The sequence below is a fragment of the Nuphar pumila genome, chromosome 9, assembly GCF_984573655.1.
Source record: "Nuphar pumila chromosome 9, dmNupPumi1.hap1.1, whole genome shotgun sequence".
NCBI lineage: Eukaryota > Viridiplantae > Streptophyta > Magnoliopsida > Nymphaeales > Nymphaeaceae > Nuphar > Nuphar pumila.
The window spans coordinates 121,988,872-122,010,504 of NC_143257.1; the positions used below are offsets into that span (position 1 = coordinate 121,988,872).

The 21,633-nt window shown below is 38.2% G+C and overlaps 1 protein-coding gene and 1 long non-coding RNA gene across 2 annotated transcripts; one reads left to right on the forward strand and one right to left on the reverse strand.

Annotated features, from left to right (window-relative positions):
* The first annotated feature begins 5,173 nt into the window (after nucleotides 1–5,173).
* On the forward strand, nucleotides 5,174–5,927 carry LOC149829171 (uncharacterized). The gene is made up of 2 exons (XR_016434212.1): nucleotides 5,174–5,284; nucleotides 5,423–5,927. It is a non-coding gene; the product is annotated as an uncharacterized LOC149829171 (long non-coding RNA).
* Nucleotides 5,928–6,694: 767 nt separating this feature from the next.
* On the reverse strand, nucleotides 6,695–18,736 carry LOC149829172 (SUMO-activating enzyme subunit 2-like). The gene is made up of 11 exons (XM_090017937.1): nucleotides 18,607–18,736; nucleotides 18,372–18,461; nucleotides 17,619–17,702; nucleotides 17,305–17,523; nucleotides 14,781–14,882; nucleotides 10,884–11,339; nucleotides 10,540–10,769; nucleotides 9,007–9,100; nucleotides 8,731–8,913; nucleotides 8,547–8,644; nucleotides 6,695–7,454 (listed from the first exon to the last, which is right to left on the reverse strand). Exons 1-11 carry the CDS (start codon nucleotides 18,637–18,639, stop codon nucleotides 7,070–7,072), a joined length of 1,974 nt encoding a protein of 657 aa, XP_089874063.1. The 5' UTR covers nucleotides 18,640–18,736; the 3' UTR covers nucleotides 6,695–7,069.
* Nucleotides 18,737–21,633: the final 2,897 nt, after the last annotated feature.

Sequence of the window (21,633 nt, forward strand, 5' to 3'; positions counted from 1 at the left end):
GCTCAAGCCAAGCTTGAACAACCATGGCTCAGGATCGTTCAAGTAGAGCTGAAAACCTTTAATTTAAAAATGTTCTTAAATTTTTTGAAAATGGTGTAAAATGCCTTTTTGAAAGAAATGCAAACAGTGGAATTTGAAGTCATGCCTCTTTCAGAGACGATCAATGCATTAGCCATTATGGTATGACCCTTCTTTGCATTATGATTATGAACAAAATACATAGATATATAAATCTATTTTTGTATATAACTATGTGAACCGAGCCTAATTGAACTTACCGAGCTTGTTCCAGCTGGACTGTCAGTTCAAGCTCGGCTCATTTATGTGTTTTGAGCCTGAAACCTTATTCAAGCTCCGCTCATTTATTTTTCAAACGGGTTCGAACCGAGCTTAAACGAGATGAGCCTGAGCTAGCTTGGCTCGTTGTGCATCCCTACTCGAATCCTACTAAAAACTGACCCAATTAAGTATAAATATCGGGTTTTAAGTTAGTCAGATCCAGATCCGATTTATCTGATTCCATCCAAATCCAAATATGATAGGTCAGGACCAATTAAGTCGGACTCGGTAATGCCGAGATCAGACCCGAGTCCGACCTGTTTAATTAAAATTATTCTTTAAGGCTGCTTAAAGGAATACAATGTCAATGGATTATTGGATTCTGCTGAAGAAACATGATTGGGGGTTTGCACAACTTGATAGCCACATCAGATTTATTTTGATTCGTTTGTTTCCATTTTTGGAACAGAACTTTCCAGGGCGTGTTTTGGATTTAGGGTTGAGTAGGTAAAGGTGAATTCTCAATGAAGTGATAGTGAATTCGTGGGTTTTCTTAGCTCTAGGGCTGGTAAACAAGTCCAACATTCCAAAACAGAGGTTGTTCAAGCTTGGCTCGTTCTCGAGGACAGCTGGCCCAAGCCCACTCTCATGACATGCCCTAGTTAAACAAGCTGAGCTCAAACTGGCTCATGTATCCCCCCCCCCCGCCGCCAACCCCGCCCGCGCTAAAAAAAACATTTTTCAAAAAATAAAATGATAAAATTTGTATTCACAATCTTTTGGGCCAAGCTCAAGCTCATTTACACCTAAATACATTGTTTCAAAGTTGTAAGCAATATGATTTGAACCCTAAATTTATTGCTTGCAAGCCAAACACTTCAATCATTGGTGGCCTATATATGAGCCAAACCAAGCCCAACTTGTTCTGCTTATCAAGCCCATTTCACGGGTCCGAACGAGCTCTTTATAAGCTGAACACAAGCCAAAGTCATTGTTCGTTCTGAACAAGTGCGTCCGGGATGCAAGAGTCGTAGTGTGGCGGGTCTGAGTCTTGCTTCCTCTCCAAATGGGGTGCAAGGCTTTTAGAGGGAAACACAACAGTCCTTTATTCGATGCGGGATGTGGGGCCCAGTATTGCGGGATCCAATCGTCCTGTCCACACCATCAAACGCCCTTTAAAGGTCTACATTTGTCCTTATCTTAGAGAAGTAACGAAAAACCTAATTAGGGATGTCAATGAATCAGATTTTACCTTATATCTGACCAAATTCAATTCTGTTTGGTTGCATTTGGTAAGGCAAAACCATATCCGATTATAGTTGGATGCAATATGGTTTTCATTTTTTGCTACCGAATCCGACAAATATTTGAATTAGATGGATGTTCAAATCCATTTAAATGTAAAAAAGCGGATTTGGTATGAGTTTTCCATATGAAGTCGAATACAAATTTGAATCCATTTAGCCAAGATTTGATTAGTTGAATATGGTATTGGGATCTGAATCCGAACTGTTCACATGTCTAAACCTAATGAAGTTCAGCTCTCATAGAAGAAGCCCCCAAAGAGGGAAACTATGGAACCCACTGAGAATTCTCAAGATCACCATGCATGATATGGGCAGGTAATTAGGGGCCGGCCCAGTCAAAGTCTGGCCCATAAGTTGACGGGCTAGGCCAAAAACCCAGTTTGGACCGGCCCATTATCCATTAGGTCCATGGACCTATTTGGGCCGGCCAGAAATACACACATGAGCCGCTAAGGCCGGCTTGTGTCAGCCTGCAGCCCAGCCTGTATCGGGCTGAGCTGGTGCCTAATTTATAGGCCCAAGCCCCACCCATTGCCCACCTCTACAGGTAATTGATCCCATCTCCTAATTGTGTTGCACTTTCAAACAGATCCAAATTTATTTGCTGACAGATCCAAATTTATTACCTGTGTTCTCTTAAGACCTCTCTCTCTCTCTCTCAAGGCCTAACAGTGCCAGGCATTTTGAATTATTACCCAATCAAACCTTTTTTTTAATAGAGAAATCCAACCCATTTGAATGTGGAATTTGCCACAAAAGGGGGGAATGCTCTTATTGTGTGGTTATATAAGGGGCCACAGTGGCGTGTTATTCTTGTCTAGTTTTCCATTAAGAACAGCATATGAGAATAAATTCAATATCCCTGTCACACAGGTTCAGGGTTGTCAATGGTCTGATCTTGCCCAACCAGACCCAATACCAACCCGATGGTATTATTAGAGCCCGGGCTAGGGATGGCAGTGGACCGGGGGAAAGCGGGGCCCCGCCCCGCCTCGCACCGTTTGGACCGGGGATGAAGGGTATGAAACGGGGATGGAGGCGGGGACGAAGGTTAAAATCCATCCCCGTCCGGGGGTGGAGGCGGGGATGGACGTGAACTTTTCCCCACCCTGCCCCGTCCCCGTCCCCGTCCTGATCCCCGCCTCATCCCCGCCCCGACCACTTTTCCCCGCAATATCCCCGCCCCGCCCCGCCTCATCCCCGTTTGAACCGGGGATAGAGGACATGAAACGGTGATGAAGGCGGGGGTGGAGGAAAAAATCCATCCCCGCCAGGGAGGCGGGGTGGGGGTGGAGGAAAAAATCTTGAGGCGGGGCGGGGGTGGAGACCTTGTCCCCCGCCCGCCCCGCCCCGCCCCGCCCCACTGCCATCCCTAGCCCGGGCCCACTAAAGTATAGGTCCAATCACTCGTCAGGTTAGAATCTAAAATGTGCTAGATCGGAAATCTATAACCCAGACCCGAGTGAGACTCACCTCTCAAGATGCTATTGAAGATCCAAGAACTCTTTACATGTAAAAAATATCGTAAGATTGGGATTTTGCCTTAATGGTTCTTACCATTCGGAACAGAACCTATGGGTGGTTGCCGAGTTAAGATCAGGTTAAAAATGTGATGTTTTAAAATTGGCGATTTTTTGGGTATAATGTTATCCCTTGAAAATATTGTGATAAATTTTTTTTACTACAATTTCGGTCATAATCACAAATCTTGATGGGAGAAAATTCAAAATATTTTTCAGAAACCTCATTTTTCTCGAGAAAATATCAGTACGTATAAAATCATGATATTTTAATATAGGCATCAATGATGGGTTAAAGTTGCTTTAAGCATGACAATTTCAGTATACTTTTTTTTTTAAAAACATATCATGTTATTTTCGATATAGCATCAACTATATATTAAGTTAAAATCATGATATTTTTCAAAATATAAGTGATAAGTGTCACACGTGTGATAGCTATGGCTTGGAGGAAGCTCTTCCTATGAAAGCTCATGGAATGGCAACAAGATTTTTTGATAGAAAATATTCCTCCGTCAGATTAGAAGGAGAATTTTTTCTTATAAAAAATCACATTTTTTTAGAAAAACTTTTCTTTCAAAAATTTTCTTGTTTGGAACGGATCAAAAAGTTATAATTTTTTCTTTCCTACCTTCACTTTTGCTACTATTTTCTTGTTTTCAAACGTACCTTAAAGTAGTATTAGTTGACTGATAAAATTGTACAATAGTCAAACATTGTGGTTTTGCAATGTATTTAATACTTTAATATGGGGTTGCCCACATGGCCATCGGGGTAGTTGGGAGGGTTTTGAGGTGAAGGCACCAGATCAAACCCCACTGGTGCATGGGTGTGTATAGTTTATAACTGGTGGGATCGGTCTAACACCAGCTTGCCTTTTAAAAAAAAAAAAATTACTCTCTAGTGGATGAGGGAGAGGTAGGGTTTTAGGCTAATGAACTCAATGACAGAGGCAGTTTTTCCATGGTTATCTAATGTATCATTTTTTATCACCAAAAACACAAAAGAACGGCCATTCTATTCTGTAGGAAGTCTGATTCCACTCATCCCCTGTGTCATCCTCCATCTTCATACCCTCTTAAATCTTGTGATGTAAGTTGTTTTGATCAAATCTGACCCTATCGATTCAATAAGAATTGACCCCTGGTTCATAAAAAAATATGATCTTTTAAATCACAAAATTTTGTGTTGATTTTTTAATCACCAAAAAAAATCCTGCACACAAGTCAGGTTTCTGCGATTTAAACATTGATCTTCACTAAATGAATGATATAGATCACATCTGTAGAGTTCGATTTGATCAAAACAACTCGCATCAATGAAATTCCAAGCACAGTTTCAGCTTTTCTAGTCCAGTCTCTACAGTTAGGATACCTTTCTAGACCAGACTCTACAATTAGGCTACAGACTTTCCTTTGTCCATGAGATGTAAAATGTGTTTTGGAATGGATCAGGGCCCAACCACTTACAAATACCCAACTGGGTCTGGATATGGGTCCAGTCTCATCAGCTCTACCTCTCAGACACCTCACATATCAACAGAGCAAAATCCCTTCTTTTCTACATTTGATAAAAAAAATTATGAGGTTTTAACCTAAACTGTCAGCTAACCTGGTGAATAATCCTTGGTTGCTTGAATGCATATGGATAAAATTAATGATGTCATTTAGAAGGGCATATGCCTTATGCCAATCTCCTTATTCCATGTTGAGCCTCTTACAGCCCCTTGTTTTTTGTAAACTAGGGGCCAAAGCCTTAGAAATGAAACAAAGATGAAAAAGGAGCCTAATAAAGTGAACAAGAATAGGTTTAGATAAGGATGTGGATGAACCCCACACCATGTCCTTTTCCAGGTGATAGTGCCAGCCAATTGAGGACCAAGAAAAAGTGCACCCACATATCTTCTTCTGCCAAAAACAAGCCCATCTACACTCATGACGTGTGTATACCTATCCAAAACCCACACTTTTACCGTTGGTCATACACAGTTTAAAATCCCCCCTCAACCACAACACCCTTCCTAACATTCCACATTGAGAGAAGACCCCCCCCCCCCCCCCCCACCCACCCCCCCTTATCCATGACTCTTGATTCAGATCCTGACCACCTTCACATTGCCAATGAAGATGAGTCACAGGCCTTCGACATGAGCTCACTGAGGACCAATCTTCCCCGAAAGTACGAACCCGACATTTTTGCGGGTTTTTGTTTTTTTGTTTTTCTTGGTGATCTTGATCATGATTCTAACTGTAGGTGTTGCTGAATTATGGTGCCATGATCCTGTTTCTGATTCTGTGTGTTATTGGTTTTGTGCAGGAGAGGCCTGTCGAATTTTTTTTCAGGGAAATCACAATCTTTTATGTGCATTTCGGATGTAAAGAGTGTTGAGGATCTTAAGAAGCCTGAGCATCCTTGTGTGAAGAGGAGGAAGAAGTACAGCAACGATCAAAGCATGTTCCTGCCTTCTGATTCTTTCAGGCTGGTGTTGAACACCCCTTGCAGGCCTTGGGTAGGCGTGTAGATTGAAGATAAATAGAGACATTTCTTAATGCACCGGCGAAATTTTGTCACCGTGGGATACCGTGGTGATTAATAACCCATGATCTTAATCCCAAGCTGCCTGAATGTTTATATGAGAGAAATTTTAATGGAGAGATGGATAGCAGAATTTGTGCAGAAACAATGGAGTGCAATAAGGAATTTTGGTTACCATTACTTTTGTATCTAATTACATAATCTGTAACGATAATTTTTACTTAACAGTACTGCTTCTTAGTTGAGATTTGAGATAATGATCAATCAATGAAATTCACCTTCTTGGGTAAATATGCATTCAGATGCTCTCTTATAACTGAGTTATAAAATACAGCACCTTCGCCCAAAATGAAATTGCATGAATGCAAATATCAATTCAATAACACAAATGCTGGTAAACAAATAGACCACAAGACACTTGCTTAGGTGGGTTAGCTTAAGCAAATCGGTTCTGCTCATTTATCTTCGTATCCTAGAGATTTCATTGATGCAAGCTGCTTTTTTAAATCGGACATATAAATGTTATCTACTTCATTTAATGAAGATCAAATCCAACTTGTGCTGGATTTTTTGTTGATTAAAAAATCAACAGTTTACAAAACACAATTTTGTGATTCAAAAAATCATATTTTTTCGCAAAAAAAAAAAATGATCGAAGAGTCTATTCATATTAAACCAATCATGCTTAATCCATCTATAGGGTCAGATTTGATCAAAACAACTTGTACTGTCATTTCCCTACAACTTAAGAGGGGTATGAAAATGGGGGATGAGTGGAACCGAACTTTAGCTCAAGGCTTTCAACTTGAAGGAGGTCAATAACTTGATACCTAAGTATGAGTCCCTTATCAAAGCCTAAGCTTCGAGAAACTAACATTGATGGGCCAAGAGGAAGAACTGAAAGTTTTACATTGCAGACACGTCCACGGTCAACATGACACCTCTCAGCCAGAAACGAGTCCAACTCATAGCAGTGGTTTCTCCACGAAAATTGAAAAAAGGAAAACAGTGCATAAGAATTTATAAAATATGTGCCATAGAAGAAATTAAGAATTGACAAGTATTTGCTCATGACAAGGGTTAAACTTCCAACTGAATGGGAACTTGAAGCACCATTTGGTGCTGCTCAACGCACTAATACAATTCTAATCAAGCTGCCATGGCTCCATGTCTTCCATGTGTCCGCCTCCGCCATTCCAAAAAATTAATCCACCAACCCAATTCGAGTTTGATCAACTATGGTACAGGGTTTGAGCAACAGATACCCTCTCTCTCTCTCTCTCAGATCCGGGTCTGGACTCACCTGGGTTCGAACTAGATCCTACCCATTGCCACCTCTCTCTCTCTCTCTCTGACAAGAGCTAGAATTTTACAGGCATGATACAAAAATAGTGGGCAAAGCCCACAACCAGGTCAGTGAAATAGCTGCTACTGTGACCTTGCCTTCTTCCTAAAGTTAGACTGGTCATCGGTCACAACGATCACATCATCATCATCATCTTGTCCAAGCTGCCTGTCCTCGTTTTCTATATCAACAATAACCGAGTTAGCTTTAGCAGATGATTTGTTGAAAGGGTCTGAGCACTCTGATTCTGATATCTCAGCCATCTTTCTCTTACTCCCACTAAGAGTACTTGGTTCATCTGGGAGCATTTCAAGTTCATCAGAATCATTCGGAGTCGTCGATATAATTTCCGCAGCACCCGATGTAGCTTCTCCATTGTTGGTGACCTGGGTTTGCTGTTCAATTGGTGTTGGCGTCCATCCAGAAAGAACCATACCATCAGGTTCTTTCTCCTCGTCAAATTCATCCCTGCACAATTAATTGCAAAAGGGACATCTTATACCTATTGAAATAATAAATCCAAAGTACGTTATATGTTGAAATGAAAATCAGCCAATAATTTATTGAAAATATGTAATTTTCCTTGGTTTTCTGTTTCTCACACTGTTTCATTTCAATTTTGCTGGAAGGGCAACATATCCAGAAAGAATGTAAACTCCCACTAATTGCTGATATGCTGATACAAAAATCAAATTTTGGAGATGAAAAACATGCTCAGAATGTTCATGCACGTAGAACTGACCAGCACAATCGCATTTTCAATAATATTTTTTTAGACAGACCGCAATTTTATAAATAAACAGGGTCCGCTTCTGTAGACCACAGGGCTTTGCACACTTGGGTAGGTAGGACAGCTAAAGGCTATCAAGTTGAAGGATGTTGCGAATTAGGTACAAATGGTGTGTGTCCCTAAGGATATTGCGAATTAGGTACGTATGGTGTGTGTCCCTTGCCGCAAAGGCCAAAGCCAATGGTAAAACTAATAATGTTCAGCAGGAGGGGAATACCTGTGGAGTTCTTCACCATGGACTCTAAAACAGGGCCACAGTCAACATGGCACCTCTCATCCGGGTCGGCCTGTAAAGGGATGTCCTAACCACAATGGTGGCTTCTCTTCATCATCAAAGAAAAAGTGAGGTAGAATTTCTGAAGGGCTGTTTCTTTTCAAGAAACAGGTGGCAACTGAACAGTGTGTCTCAAAAATGTTGTCTAATATGATTTTGCATCAACTGTTGTGCTGTTTTCCACCACGCATTTAACCTACCTTCGTATTCCTCAAATAACATTTGCACATGTTACTCATACAAGTGGCTATCGTTGTGGACATTATTATGATTTAAAATGGTCATATAAAGAGGGCCTAAATTTAGAAGTTGACAGTCATGACAATGTCGTAGTAGATTAGAAACAACCAGGTCAGAAAAAAATTAATATCTCAAAACAAAAACTATGTAGTGAAAATCAATTTCTTTATATGAATCGGATTTCAACAGCGAGGTCAAACTAAAAGCAAGATCAGTACATAAAATCATAACATGGAGAAGCAAGCTAAAAAGAAACCTGTGCTTGATATTGATGTTGCATGACAGTTCTTGTTGAAGGTCCTCAACTTTGAGCACTGTCCCACTAGTAACTGGAGTGGGAAGTTTAACCAATACCTGAAAGAAGTTTAAAACTCCAGCAAGTTTAGCAGAAAACGCCCATCAAAACCAAAACAGAGACAAGGGTGAAAGTACTTGTGGACCTTTTCAAGGTTCGCAGCGTAATTGGCAGCTTCAACTTCATCAAGACCATCACCAACTTCAAAAATAAGGGATGAGCCAAGCATGATCATTGGTAAATCCATCCCAAGTTTACTTTTCACAATTTTCTCCACGACATCCTTAAGCTTTGTAGAAAAAGTATTGACCTCAAGTGATAGGGGAGTCTACTTCCAATAACAAATGATCAAATGTTTGAATACTTAGTATATGAAGTAGAGGCTTAATGTAAAGAGACGTACAACTAGTTAAGAATTCACCTCAGAACACACATAGCAAGATTTATTAGGCTCAAATGGCTCAACAGGCATTAGAAGCATCTTCCTTGATGGGTGTTCCAAGCAGTAAGTCATTCTGTACATATGGCATGAGCAGATTATATATAGTTTAGTAAGAGTATTTTACAAACTTTTCAGATGGTGAACAAACAGATGCACATTATCTTCATGGGCATCCATTATAAAACTATAAGATCAAAAGAACATAAAGAAACCCCAGCTTGATTATCGAAAAAAAGAAAAGAAAAAACATAAATAAAGGAAACAACATTAAAGATGACTACCCTTAAAAGAGTCATGATACAGTGAGAGTTGATAATGTGCAGCAGCCAGCAGTAAAGACAAACGTCATGGTTCTGCTATGCATACAGTGACATAATGCTAGGGGCAGTCAAGAAATTAACATAAGATTTTGGGGAGACTTTTCGGAAAGATCAGCTAAACCTTTACAGGTGACGGGAAAAGATCATGGCAACATTTTCTTCAACATGTTCATTTTCCTTTAAAAAATCTAATGTGTCAGTGGAAGGATTTCGTTGATGCCTCACAAAAACAATATATGGATTGTGGCTAGGTATTAGTTAACTATTATTTTGTTTCATTAAGAAACAGTTTTCATAGGTTAATTAAGTAATATAAAAGATACATCTGCTATTCAATTTTTCCCTTGTCGGGTAGCTAAATTAGAGTAAGGTGTGGTTGGTGACTGAAGCAAGGATGTCTTCCTCATGTGTTTTCTTCTTTGCAGCCATATAAGCAAAGAGTGCAGAGAGATTAAGGGAAACAGTTATCTTTACTGGAACTATTGCAAATGAATCATTTGTCATTGATGTATAAATTAAGATACCAATTAGTAGTTACTAAGAGGTGTCTTAGAAACCACGGTTGTCCAGGGTGCCAAAATCAATCAGTTTCTTCAGGAATGTCTATTTAAACCAATAATATAATAGAACACAAAATAAAGAGAGATTTATCACTTTTGGAAACACAAATTTATCTCCCACTAATATTGTAATAGACATAATATATCTCCATGCAAATAAATTTTATTAGAGGGTCCAATGTGTCCTTTTGTCCTTCAAGATAGAGTTCCCATAGCCTCCATCTTAATTTTGGAACAAAAGAACTGCTACTCAAACAATGAAATAAAACATTGGCATGCTCCCGCTGGTTTGATATGCAATCATTCTTTATAGAAATCTTGAAAAGAGAAGTCACAGAAACCTACTTTTGAACATATTGCCTGCTTCAAAAGTTGCTTAGAATTCTAAAATTTCTCAGACCTGGAATATGTTTATTAAGAATGCAGGTTCACCGAAGGATGATATATATATATATATATATATATATATATATATATATATATATATATATATATATATATATATATTTGTCTATATTTGTTCAAATCACTGCTTTGGCCACTAGGGCAATTGGAAGCATAATTCTGTAGTACAACAAGTTTGTAAAGCCCATGCAAACAATAGTCATGAGAAAATGATTTAAAACCATCACCTATAGTTGCCAGCATCATTTTGAAGCACTTTAATAGCTTCAATGACAATGAGTCCAGCAATAATTGCATTGGTCGTTGCAATTGCATGCACAATGTTACCAGCAATGCCTTTTGCCTCAAAAAGACTGTGCATGGGTATACCAAAAGAAGAAGCTCTAATATTTGCTGCAGCGGTAACAAATTCTACAGCTAATTGGACGTCCTTATCAAAAGTCAGACTCCCAATATCCTGAAAACAATGTCACAAAAAGAACAAAGTGCTTCAGCAGTGGTGAGACATCTGATAGTGAAAACAATAACCGCAAAGCAGCAATTTTAGCAACACAAAGAGTTATAGTAAGACCTTATTTCTTTCCTCAATAAAGAGTTTTATAACCTCCAGGAAGATCTTAGTATTTTCTTCAAGGTTCCAAACATCTTGTGGGTTCTTTAGTCCCAAAGAAGGCATTGCAGATAGAGCACCAGGATCACTATTGTGCTGTCTGTCCACCTTCCCGTTCTGCTCAAAGTGCTCAAGTGGCAAAACATCCTTAAGATATATTGGACTTGGCTTTTTCCTATTCTTCCACGTCTCTTCATTACTAAGAGCCAGATCGATGTTATATCCAAAGACATGATCATATATTCTTCTAGCATAGTGACCAGAATCTTCATCTGCATTACGTTCAAATACATCTTCAACATTCTTTGACGGGTTTGCAGCATCACTTGAGTGCACATTAAGATCATTGTCTTGGCGCTTGTCACCAAAAAGTTTTGCAAAGAGAAGATCTTTTGCCCACACAATACAGTGTACAAACTGTAACATTCAATAGAGTTTAAAATTCAAGAAGTTTGACACATAGTTTTCTATATAAGCTATAGACTTTTATGCTGAAATGAGAAGAAAAAGAACCCAGCAAAAACAACAGACACAGAGACCAGAAGATTTTCTTCCTTTTGGAAAGGCTCTAAAAGCATAAGTAATCAATTTTCAGTACAGCATTTTGGAAGCATATAATAACATGCTAATATGAAAAAATTAGCATTGGGAAGTATTACTATCTAGTTTCCAGATTAAATAGCACGTGCAAATCAGCATGCATCATACAAAATGAAGTTTATGGACTTCAGCATAGACAGTCATAAAATCATCAGTTGCAAAGCAGAACTGCAATAAGAATGCCATTGAAAATTGAATACCATAAGAATGTATACCTAAAGCTTTGGAGTATGAGTCTAGCGCATAACCCCACGTGGAATTTTCAAGGCCTTCCCTCCCAGAAAGAAATAAATTTTCATCCTACTAATTTTCTTTGGAGTTTCATTTAGGAATTGATATTGGATGGAAGACACAATCCTTTCTCCGTTAGTAAAATAATATTGAGAAAACTAGAAAAGATGTTCATGAAATAGAATTGCCTTTCATGGTTGCAAATGAGTAGAAACAAAGAGAAAAACAATGGAGTAGAAAATAATGAATCAATGTCAAGCCTTCCTATGATCTATCATATATGCTTTTCAAACAAAGCATATCGGTGCCTTCTAAATAAGGATATAGATAGAAATGCCCAATGGAACATGGACATAATGCCTGCTGGATGTGGGTTACGTGGTCCTGTTATACAAAGAGGAATTGCAGTTGTTTACTTGCTTTTCCTAGATAATGGAAACATGCCAATGCATACCTATAAACCAAGGTTGTAAGTATCATATCGTTACCCGTATTGGTTGGGCCCAAAGTAACACCGTATCATATCATAATTTTTTAATAAAAAGATTTCAAAAAAATCTAGAAAAATCAGAAAATTTTAGCATAAATTATAAAAAAAATCATATCACATAAAACAATGATGAATTGCACAAAATACAACCATAAATTCACATATGAAGGCAACTACATAATCTAAATTAATAACAAACCATGCAACTGATAACTGACAATGTAAATAAAAGACAACTACATAATTTAAATTCTAAACACAATTAAAGCCTTACATTTAACCAATAAGAGTTCATGATAACTACAAACATTACATTTAACCAATGCCTTACATGTCAATCTTCATCCCTAGAGTTCTAAAGTTCTAAAGTTCTAAACTATAAAGATCCTAAAACTAAACTATCTGCTAGAGCCTAGAGCCTATTTGTCAAACATCAGGATAATATTTCCTCGGTTTTGCATCCAACTATCACTCGATGATCTTTTTATGTTGGGTCATTTTTTTGGCAAGTGGGTCATCATCATCTTCAGAACCTGAAACAATGGTTGAAAGTCCTTCAACTTTGCATTTTTGCAAAACCCTTCATCTTCTAATTTCTTCTAGTTCAACAATAACATCAGCACCAAAAGTTGCAAGAATAAATAAAAATCAAATGGATGTACATTTTGTCCTTGACTTGCAATATGTTGCTTAAATCTATGCAGCCCACCTCTAATAATAGCACCATAAAACAAACATCTCAAATTCAATGATAACCCTAGTCGTGGTACATCATCAATGTTTTTGAAGTATTGTCATGCAGGATAATCTCTAATATGACATGAACGTGAAAACGACGTCGAAGGATCTAAAATAAAACAAAACCAATTAAAAAACTCAATAAGAAACAAAAAATAAGAAGCATCAAACACATTTTCCCAAAAACACTCAATAAAAAGCAAATAATAGGGATTTGTACCTTAACCCACTCCTTTGAGTGAAAAAATGATGAAAATGCACTCTTAATAAAATCGGAAAAGCCCTCTCTCTTGCGCAAGAATCGACCTTCAAATCGATCTCACATATCCTAGGGTGTGTGGGTTCCCTTCTAACAGACTCTTGACATATGGAGAACTCGCCCTCAAGAGGCCTTTTAAACCCAAAACGAAAAAAGACAACTTTTGGCTTTTTTTTAGTGTGTTGACACTATATCATACGATAAAGTACGATACACCCGATACAGATATGATACACACTCATATTGTGATATAAGTGTGTATTGTATCGCAAAACACAAAAGTAACAATACATATCATATTGTATCGTACGATATGTACAACCATGCTATAAACTATGATCTCTATCACATTCACATTGTTTGATAAATACTGCCTTTCAACCACCATATGTTAATATACAGCATTAATTTAGAGTCATCAAGTCAGCATAAGATGAAATGTTGAGCAGTAATAACGATGGAAACACATGATGCACCTCATTTTGATTTGCAAGAAACCTCAAAGAGATACATTACATTTGAAAAGTATTCCAAACATAAAGAGATTCAAATATAATATCTATGTCCAACACTGAAGGAAATACCTGACAAGACACCTGGATACAAGAGCGCCTTGTTATGTCCACTGTAGTGTCCTTTGATCTAGAATATTGTTTATCTTTTTCATTGGGCATATTTCATATTTTAAGTTGAAGATATCCAAGTAGATCAAGTGTACACTAGACAATGAGCTTTTAATGGAGTGATTTACAACAAGCTGCGTAGCTCATCAGCTACTTGCAAAAAGCTGCCCAATATTTCAGTTATTACATTTAAAAATTAGTTTATCTGAATGTGTTTTAAATACCAGACTAAGGTACAAAATAACATTTTTGTCCTTTTTATTAAAACAGTTCATCTTATGTCATCATATGGTATTTTGTTAAACAAATCAACAATGACGACATTTCAGCCACTTTTTTTTAACTAAAGAAAAGTCAAGACTGATTTTAAGACAAACATGACTTTGGAATATAACTAATAACAGCAGACAGCAAAATGTAAGGAAAGAAAAATTAGGAGTGTTTCCATAGTAGCTCATAGGTAGATTTCTGTGTTACTCTTTTTTAATGTCAACAGACAAAAAGTTACCAATTAATCATCTTTCTCTAGGTTAATTGGTCACATTATTCTATTTTTCCGTATTTTAACATGCACAATTTCAATAAAACACTTGACGGTGTCATTCTTATTTTGAGCACGAAAAGAAAACAGTATCATAGAAGGCAATCATTGTTTTCTAACAGCTATATTACTAATTTCACCATGTGAAGAAAAAGTTCTTTTCCGCATTCTTCATATATCAAAGAAGGCAATCACTGTTTTCTTACAACTATATGGCTGATATCACCATGTGAAGAAAAAGTTCTTTTCTGCATTCTTCATATCTACTACATTTCACAGTTTTGTGCGGTCATTAATTAAAACAACTTGCATAGAAGTATAAATAAATTAATTTAAAGACAGAATCACCATGCAGATGCATAGCAAAAGTAATCACCTTTGATGGAGTGCTAGTGATTGTGCAAACAGGATAGGTCTTTGCGGTCGGTTTTGGTTGACATTCATAGCACTCTGTTCTTCCCTTCACATGAACCGTTACCTGCTTATTTAAATGTGGGGATAAAAGAAAGCACAGAAAAATGAAAAGAAAATTATATCTGCTGTCAAATAACCAAGACCTGTGCATGCATGTGAATCAAATAAAATGATAAATCCATAACAAAAAACAGTTAAGAACATGTAGAATGCCTTTAGAATCACAAGTATGATATAATAGTTCCTCCAAAGGCAAGCAACGGCCAGTCAGTTTAAGGGAGCAACAAGAACAATAAAATAGGTTAGCACCTGAACATGAATATCATGCAAAAAAACCTCAAAAAAGTGAAGATAAGGAAACAATATAGCGATATGGATTCACATATAAAAATCTACAAAATCCACAGTTACAGTATATATGTCAATTAAGCATGACAGGCTTAAAGCAGTAACCAGTCAGACATGCAACATCATCTGTCTGCGGACATGAATAACCTGTTGAGCACTTTGGAAAAAGGGAAGCAGAGAACATTTGATAGTCTCAGCTCTTCAATGTCAACTAGATTCTGCTTCCAAAATTTCTGACAAAGTTAAAGGATCTTGTCAATTGGACTCTCAAGGTACTAAAAGAAACATATATGTATTCTGAAAAAATGGCAATAAAGAAACCACAACAGGAACCCGTGAAGCCATGAATACAACACTGCCTATCCCTAACCAAATAAATCTTTCAATCAAGGGGGAAATGTGACGCATAATGGAAGTAGAAACACAGAAATGGTTTCTTGACCCAGATGAATGTTTAGACATATAACTCCTGACTATGTACAACATAGTACATTTTTATCCCACAATACCTCCACCTTTTCTGTTAGCTGGAAAAGTGCCTGTGATTGCTATATGACTGTCAAAATGAAATGATGGGCACATCATTTTTAACTCTATCTAGGTCAGCATATCACTAATTGTATAAGTATGTATTTGCTGGTATAGTACCAATTCTTAAGTTTGCTATCAAATGAATCACATAAGAACCTACCATACACCCAAAGAAAATATGTAAACAAAATACACTAAAACATGTCATTAGAAAAGATGTTGATAACTTGATATATTATCAACTCTTATGTTCACCTAATATCTAAATCACAGAAGAGCTTATCAAATACTCAAAGACAAAACATTGGCTTTTCTTTTTATGTGTGTTTTGTACGCAGCACATGTTTATGTGTTTGAAGTTCATTTTTTGGGGGAGTATCAGTTTTTCACTACTGCTTCATAGATATCATAAGAATGGTAATTTATGAGTTATCAACATTAGGGATGGCAGTGGACTGAGGGAAAACAGGGCCCTGCCCAGTTTGGACTGGGGATGGAGGACATGAAACGGGGATGGAGGCGGGGATGAAGGTTAAAATCAAAACCCGTGCCCGGGATGGACTTATATTTTCCCCCGCCCTGCCCCGTCCCGGTTCCCTGATCCCCGTTAGTGAAATAACTAAAATACCTTTAAGGATGTCAGTGGACCGGGAAGAAACGGGCCCCCGACCCGCCTTGCCCTGTTTGGACGGGGATGAAGGTTAAAATCAAAACCCGTGCAGGGATGAAGGCGAGGATGGAGGGCAGAATTTTGAGATGGGGCAGGGGTGGACACCTTCTCCCCCGCCTCCGCCCCGGTCCACTGCCATCCCTAATCAACATGTAACCTCTTCTGAACCTCGTAATGTGCAAATCATTATGAGGAAGACATAGCTGAACTGGCTACTACCTTCATCATTTGTCGGGCAGATGAACCATGGGGACTATTGATGGAAAATTCATGAGGAGCCCCGTCACTATTGCCATGTGAATTCATTTTCAAATATCTGTTTTGCAAATGTATGTAACATAACATCTCTCGCTTTCTCTCTCTCTCTCTCTCTCATCCATGTCTTGTCCACATAGTGCATATATTGTATCAAAGATTCAACGGGTTACAAAATCATGTTAATTTTCACCCAGTACACTTTACAAATAAAAAATCACAATAAACTTCAGTTGACAATCTCACATCAGAGTGCACTCAAGCAGGTCAAGTACACACATAAAGTTTTATGTGCCTGACACCTGACTACCATTATCATGGCTTGCTGCATCATGTTCTAACTGAATCATTATGATTTTATTTCTCACAGAAAAAAGAACAAGAAACAATAAACTTTTGATAAAAGGCAGCCAGATAGCATAATAAAGCAGACAACTTAGAAGCAAATGCCACTAAGTGGTATGGTAACAAATCGCAACATTGAATAAGCCGAGAAAAATTCATTGACAACAAAAAGTTGGGTAATGCAACGCCACAAGGCTGTAGAAAAAAAGGAAACTAACAAACAGAATGCACTTATGGAATGACAACAACCTCGTATCAACGAGAAAATGTAACTTCAATTATGGAAAGTGACGACTAAGCTACATCGAAGTATTGAACTACATAAAGAGTCCATCACCTGTCCCAGAAATCCAGTAGTCCCGCTTTCAACCAGAGGAACATCAGCAGACAAACACAGTCTGTTAACATGCCGGCGAGCGTCTAAGTTGTCCAGACCATTCAAAACTGCATTGAATTGCTTGAAGAAATCCACACTGAACTCTGAATCCTTAACATTAGCATGATACGCCGTAATATTTATGTCGGGCTTAAATTTCAAAACCGCTTCTCGCGCAACCTGGTTCAAATATCCAAAGGATAAGTCGTGACCCATCATGCAAGCATTTAGCAGTACGAGCAAGAACAAAGGGATCGGTAAAATCTGCAACTTACTTTAGCCTTGGACTGACCCACATGCCATTTCCGGAACAGGAACTGTCTGTTCAGGTTACTCACTTCGATGGTGTCCATATCAATCTGCAAAAACCAAGTCATAAAAATCAAATAAAGAGAAGACTAAACCAGCAAGTAAAGCAAAATCGAATCGAACAATCATAATCACAAATATCGCCAATATTTGGAAAAAATATCATTGCCATATGACGATATTTTCAAGAGATAATAATACTATACTGAAAAACCCATATCTTCAAAATATCGCCCAATCTTAAATATCGTGATTTTAACCCAATATGGACGCCATAAAATATAATTTTCCTAGTTTTTGTTTTTATGTTGAATATGTTTTGCACATTCTATAGTTTCATATACACCAATATTCTCCTGAAAAACGATCTTTTCGAAAGTGTCGCGATATTTTCCCGATAACTAGATTTGTGTGACTACGCGTTTGATTGTCGGACGCGCGTGGACAGAACAGCGCGTCTTGTTCTGTACTGTCCGCGGTTAAGACAGGACACCCTGTCCACGCGCCCACAAAAAAAAAAACCAATTTTCGTGCTTCCGGCACTGTCCGTCCTCCGCTGTTCCGTGGGGGGACACGGAACAGCCGCGTACGCAGTTTTTGCGTCCGCGGGAAGGCGTATCAAACGCCCTGAGTGAACAATCGAACACTAGTCAATACAATCACAAGAATCAACACAAGAAGCGATGAAAAGTAGAAAAACCAACCCCAGGAAAACTCACTATGTGAATATCTCGAAAGCCAGAGAGAGCAAGCGTCTTGAGAAGCTCGCAACCGATGCCTCCTGCACCAACCATCAGCACCTTCGCTCGCTTTTCCAAAAGAAAATCGCCAAAAAAAAAAGAAAACCGAATCAGAAACAGAGTAGAAACCCAACAATTCGAGCCGGAATCGATTAATCTTAAGCCCTAACCGGAAATTTACGAAGGGGAGCAATCAAAGGAATAGAAACCAAACCTTGATTGCTTCCAACTGCTGCTCCAGCGCCATCACAGAAGCTCAAAAATTAGGGGATGTTTGGAAAACTAGGGTTTCTCTCGTAGAGAGAGAGAGAGGGAAATTCGTGGAAAGAGCGCGAAGAGGGAATTTTTTGCGCAAATTGCAGAGTTTACACAACCAAATGGTTGGCTGAGGGTTTGAAATTACCCCCATTGGCACGAGAAACTACCAAATTATCCCTAAGCCATTGGTCATAGCCTGACACGAACAACCAATATTTGACTCGGCTTAGATTGTATAGACTCGTTAATTAATAAAATTATATTTTCATTTATTTTATAGCATAGTTTAGATTAGGGGGCGACCGGACCCGAACCAAAACCTATTTGGTCTGGTTTTGGTGATAAGTAATAAGACCTGTATTAGGACTGGAAGGTTCGATTAATACAATGGACCCAGGTATAGTTTGTAAAATATTATACCAGACCTGGACTTGACCCGAGTTTCGATTAAGACCCACAAATTTTCAATGTTAAAATGATAAAAAATATGGTTTTACCAAGTATAGTCCAGGTCTAGTTCATGTAGTTTTTATCGGGTTTTGGTATGGTTTTTCTTATAGTAGACCCAATTAGACCAGGGTCCAAACACAATATTATACTTGAAAACCGGGTTCAAGTCTGGTTTCACCTGGGTCAGAACCAAACCTGTCCAGTTGACACCCTAGTTTAGATGGTTGAAGACTTGAAGCGTTTAGCTTGTCATTTTGTAAACGGACTAGTTTAGATGGTTGAAGAGTTTACATTTTATTATTTTTTACTTTGAGATTTTGTTTTTTTGTTAAATGAATTATCTAATGCTCTACTAGCTCGGCTCGGTTCGGCTCGGCTCGGCTCGAGCAAGGGTAGATATGAAATGGATGATATATTCTTGGACAAAGAGTGGGGACGTTGTTGAGTTTTTTTTCAATTGGGAACGAGGTCAAATCTGAAATAACGTGGAGACTAGATACGTCCATTTCAGGGAAGAAGGATGTGTTGACTGACACGTGTCAGGAGGCTGATTTATGACCTGAACCATACCAAAGCCGGTTTTGACCCGAGTTCTGATTAAGACATGTAATTTTTCAATATAAAAACGATAAAAAATATGATTTTACCGGGTTTGGTTCATATAGTTCTTTTCGGGTCTGGGTATGGTTTTTTATAGTGAACCTGATCAGACCAGAAGAGTCTGGACCTTATATCATATTCGACGATCAGGTCTAAGTCTGGCTCTATCTGGTTCTGAACCAAACCCGACCCGTTGACATCCCTAATAAAGCTCTTGAGGAAGAAGTCGAGCGGAGCGGATTGTATGAGAAACCGTGGTTGTGTTTATTCAGCTTTATATTGGATTTTGAAAATATCATGTTAAAACCATTATATTTTCAAAATATCGGATAGTTTTTTTTTTTTAACCAATGTCGTAAATCCCGTTCTCGGTAAAATCTCAGCAAGGGGAGATCTCGTGACGTCAATGTAAAACATAAAGAATGTTTGAAGGTATAACCATTAACAAATAATCAAATGACTCCAAAATAATGTATGAAAGTACATAAACTACAACAAATAAAATATCACAAAAACATTTTTATTGCATTAATGCCGTTAAAATTTGCAAAAAATTACTTCAGTTTTTGTATTTATAAATATCGTGATAAAATCACGATATTCTTTTTATAACCCTTATCACAAAGCTTATGCTAGGCATCAACTTGCCTAGAAGAGCGACACTCATGAGAATCGAACCTTGACTGCCCATCTCACAGCCAAGGGCTCACCCCACTACCCCCTCGGGGTTGGGTTTCAGATTTTTAAACAATGACGCCTCTTACAAGTAGGGGGTGGGGTGGCCGGGTGAGCCAAGCCTACCGAGCCCACCATGGGTCAGGTTTGGGTCAAGGTTGGGTTAAGCATGGGTCAATCCACAAGCTGTCGGGCTGACCCGAGTTAACCAAATAATTGCTTATAATGCAAGTTGGTAACTATTACTATTGACCTAATATAATTAGTTGCATTAACTTTATAAAAAATAGAAAGATAATTATTTTGGTGCATGATAAGTTTGATAATTATTATTATTTTACCTAATTAGACACATTAAATTTGTAAATTTGTAGAAACTAAACTTGTCTCTGCACTTATGGGTAAAATCCAACCCAAACTTGTCTGTGCACCATGTCCATTATATTCCCGCGTTCCAAAAATGCAGTGTCAGATTGTGCCAACACGTAACAAGATGAACGGTGCAGAATGCACAGATGATGGCCCCGCCACCGTCCCTCGTCGAACTCGAGACTGTCACGATCCCCACCACGTCGAAAAGATGAACGGTTCTCATTACGCAAGAAAAAGGTGCGGCTCATTCCATCACGAGAAAGCACAACGCTCATGCAATTATGATCTTACACCGTCCATCCAGGAATCATGTGTTGTAGATCTACCCGTACAAGTTGTTTCACAAGCATTCGCTGTATAGGAACAATGCTTTCTGTGAAAAATTAGCCAATATAAAAGCGCCATGAGAGAGAAACTTTCTCTATCTCTCTTCGGCTCTATCGCTCGTTCGTTCTGGCGAGAGAGATGGTCGAGAGTCGCGACCATCGTTCATCAGAACAAGTAATCTCTCTCTCTCTCTCTACATAATATTTGTGAAGTTGTTTGGGACTTCATTGTTTGATGGAAGCAAGAAAATGCTCAATATTTCTCTCTTTGTATATCTTGGTTCGTGCATTTCTAGTGATTTTCTTGTATATTACTTCGATCAACAAATTTATTTGTTTTATTTTTTGAGGTACTTGGTCTGTGCTATATTCTTTAAAATTTATACGGTTAGCTTCAAAACGTTCGGCGGATGGAACAGCACTGCAGTACTTGAGAAGGCAAGTGTTTGTGTACGTTTTCCTTTGTTGGTAGTTGGTTTTTTGCTAATTTTACGGGAATCAGGAACACCCATTTCAGTTTGACGTGTAGTTCATCTTGATTTTTGTGCATTTTACAGATC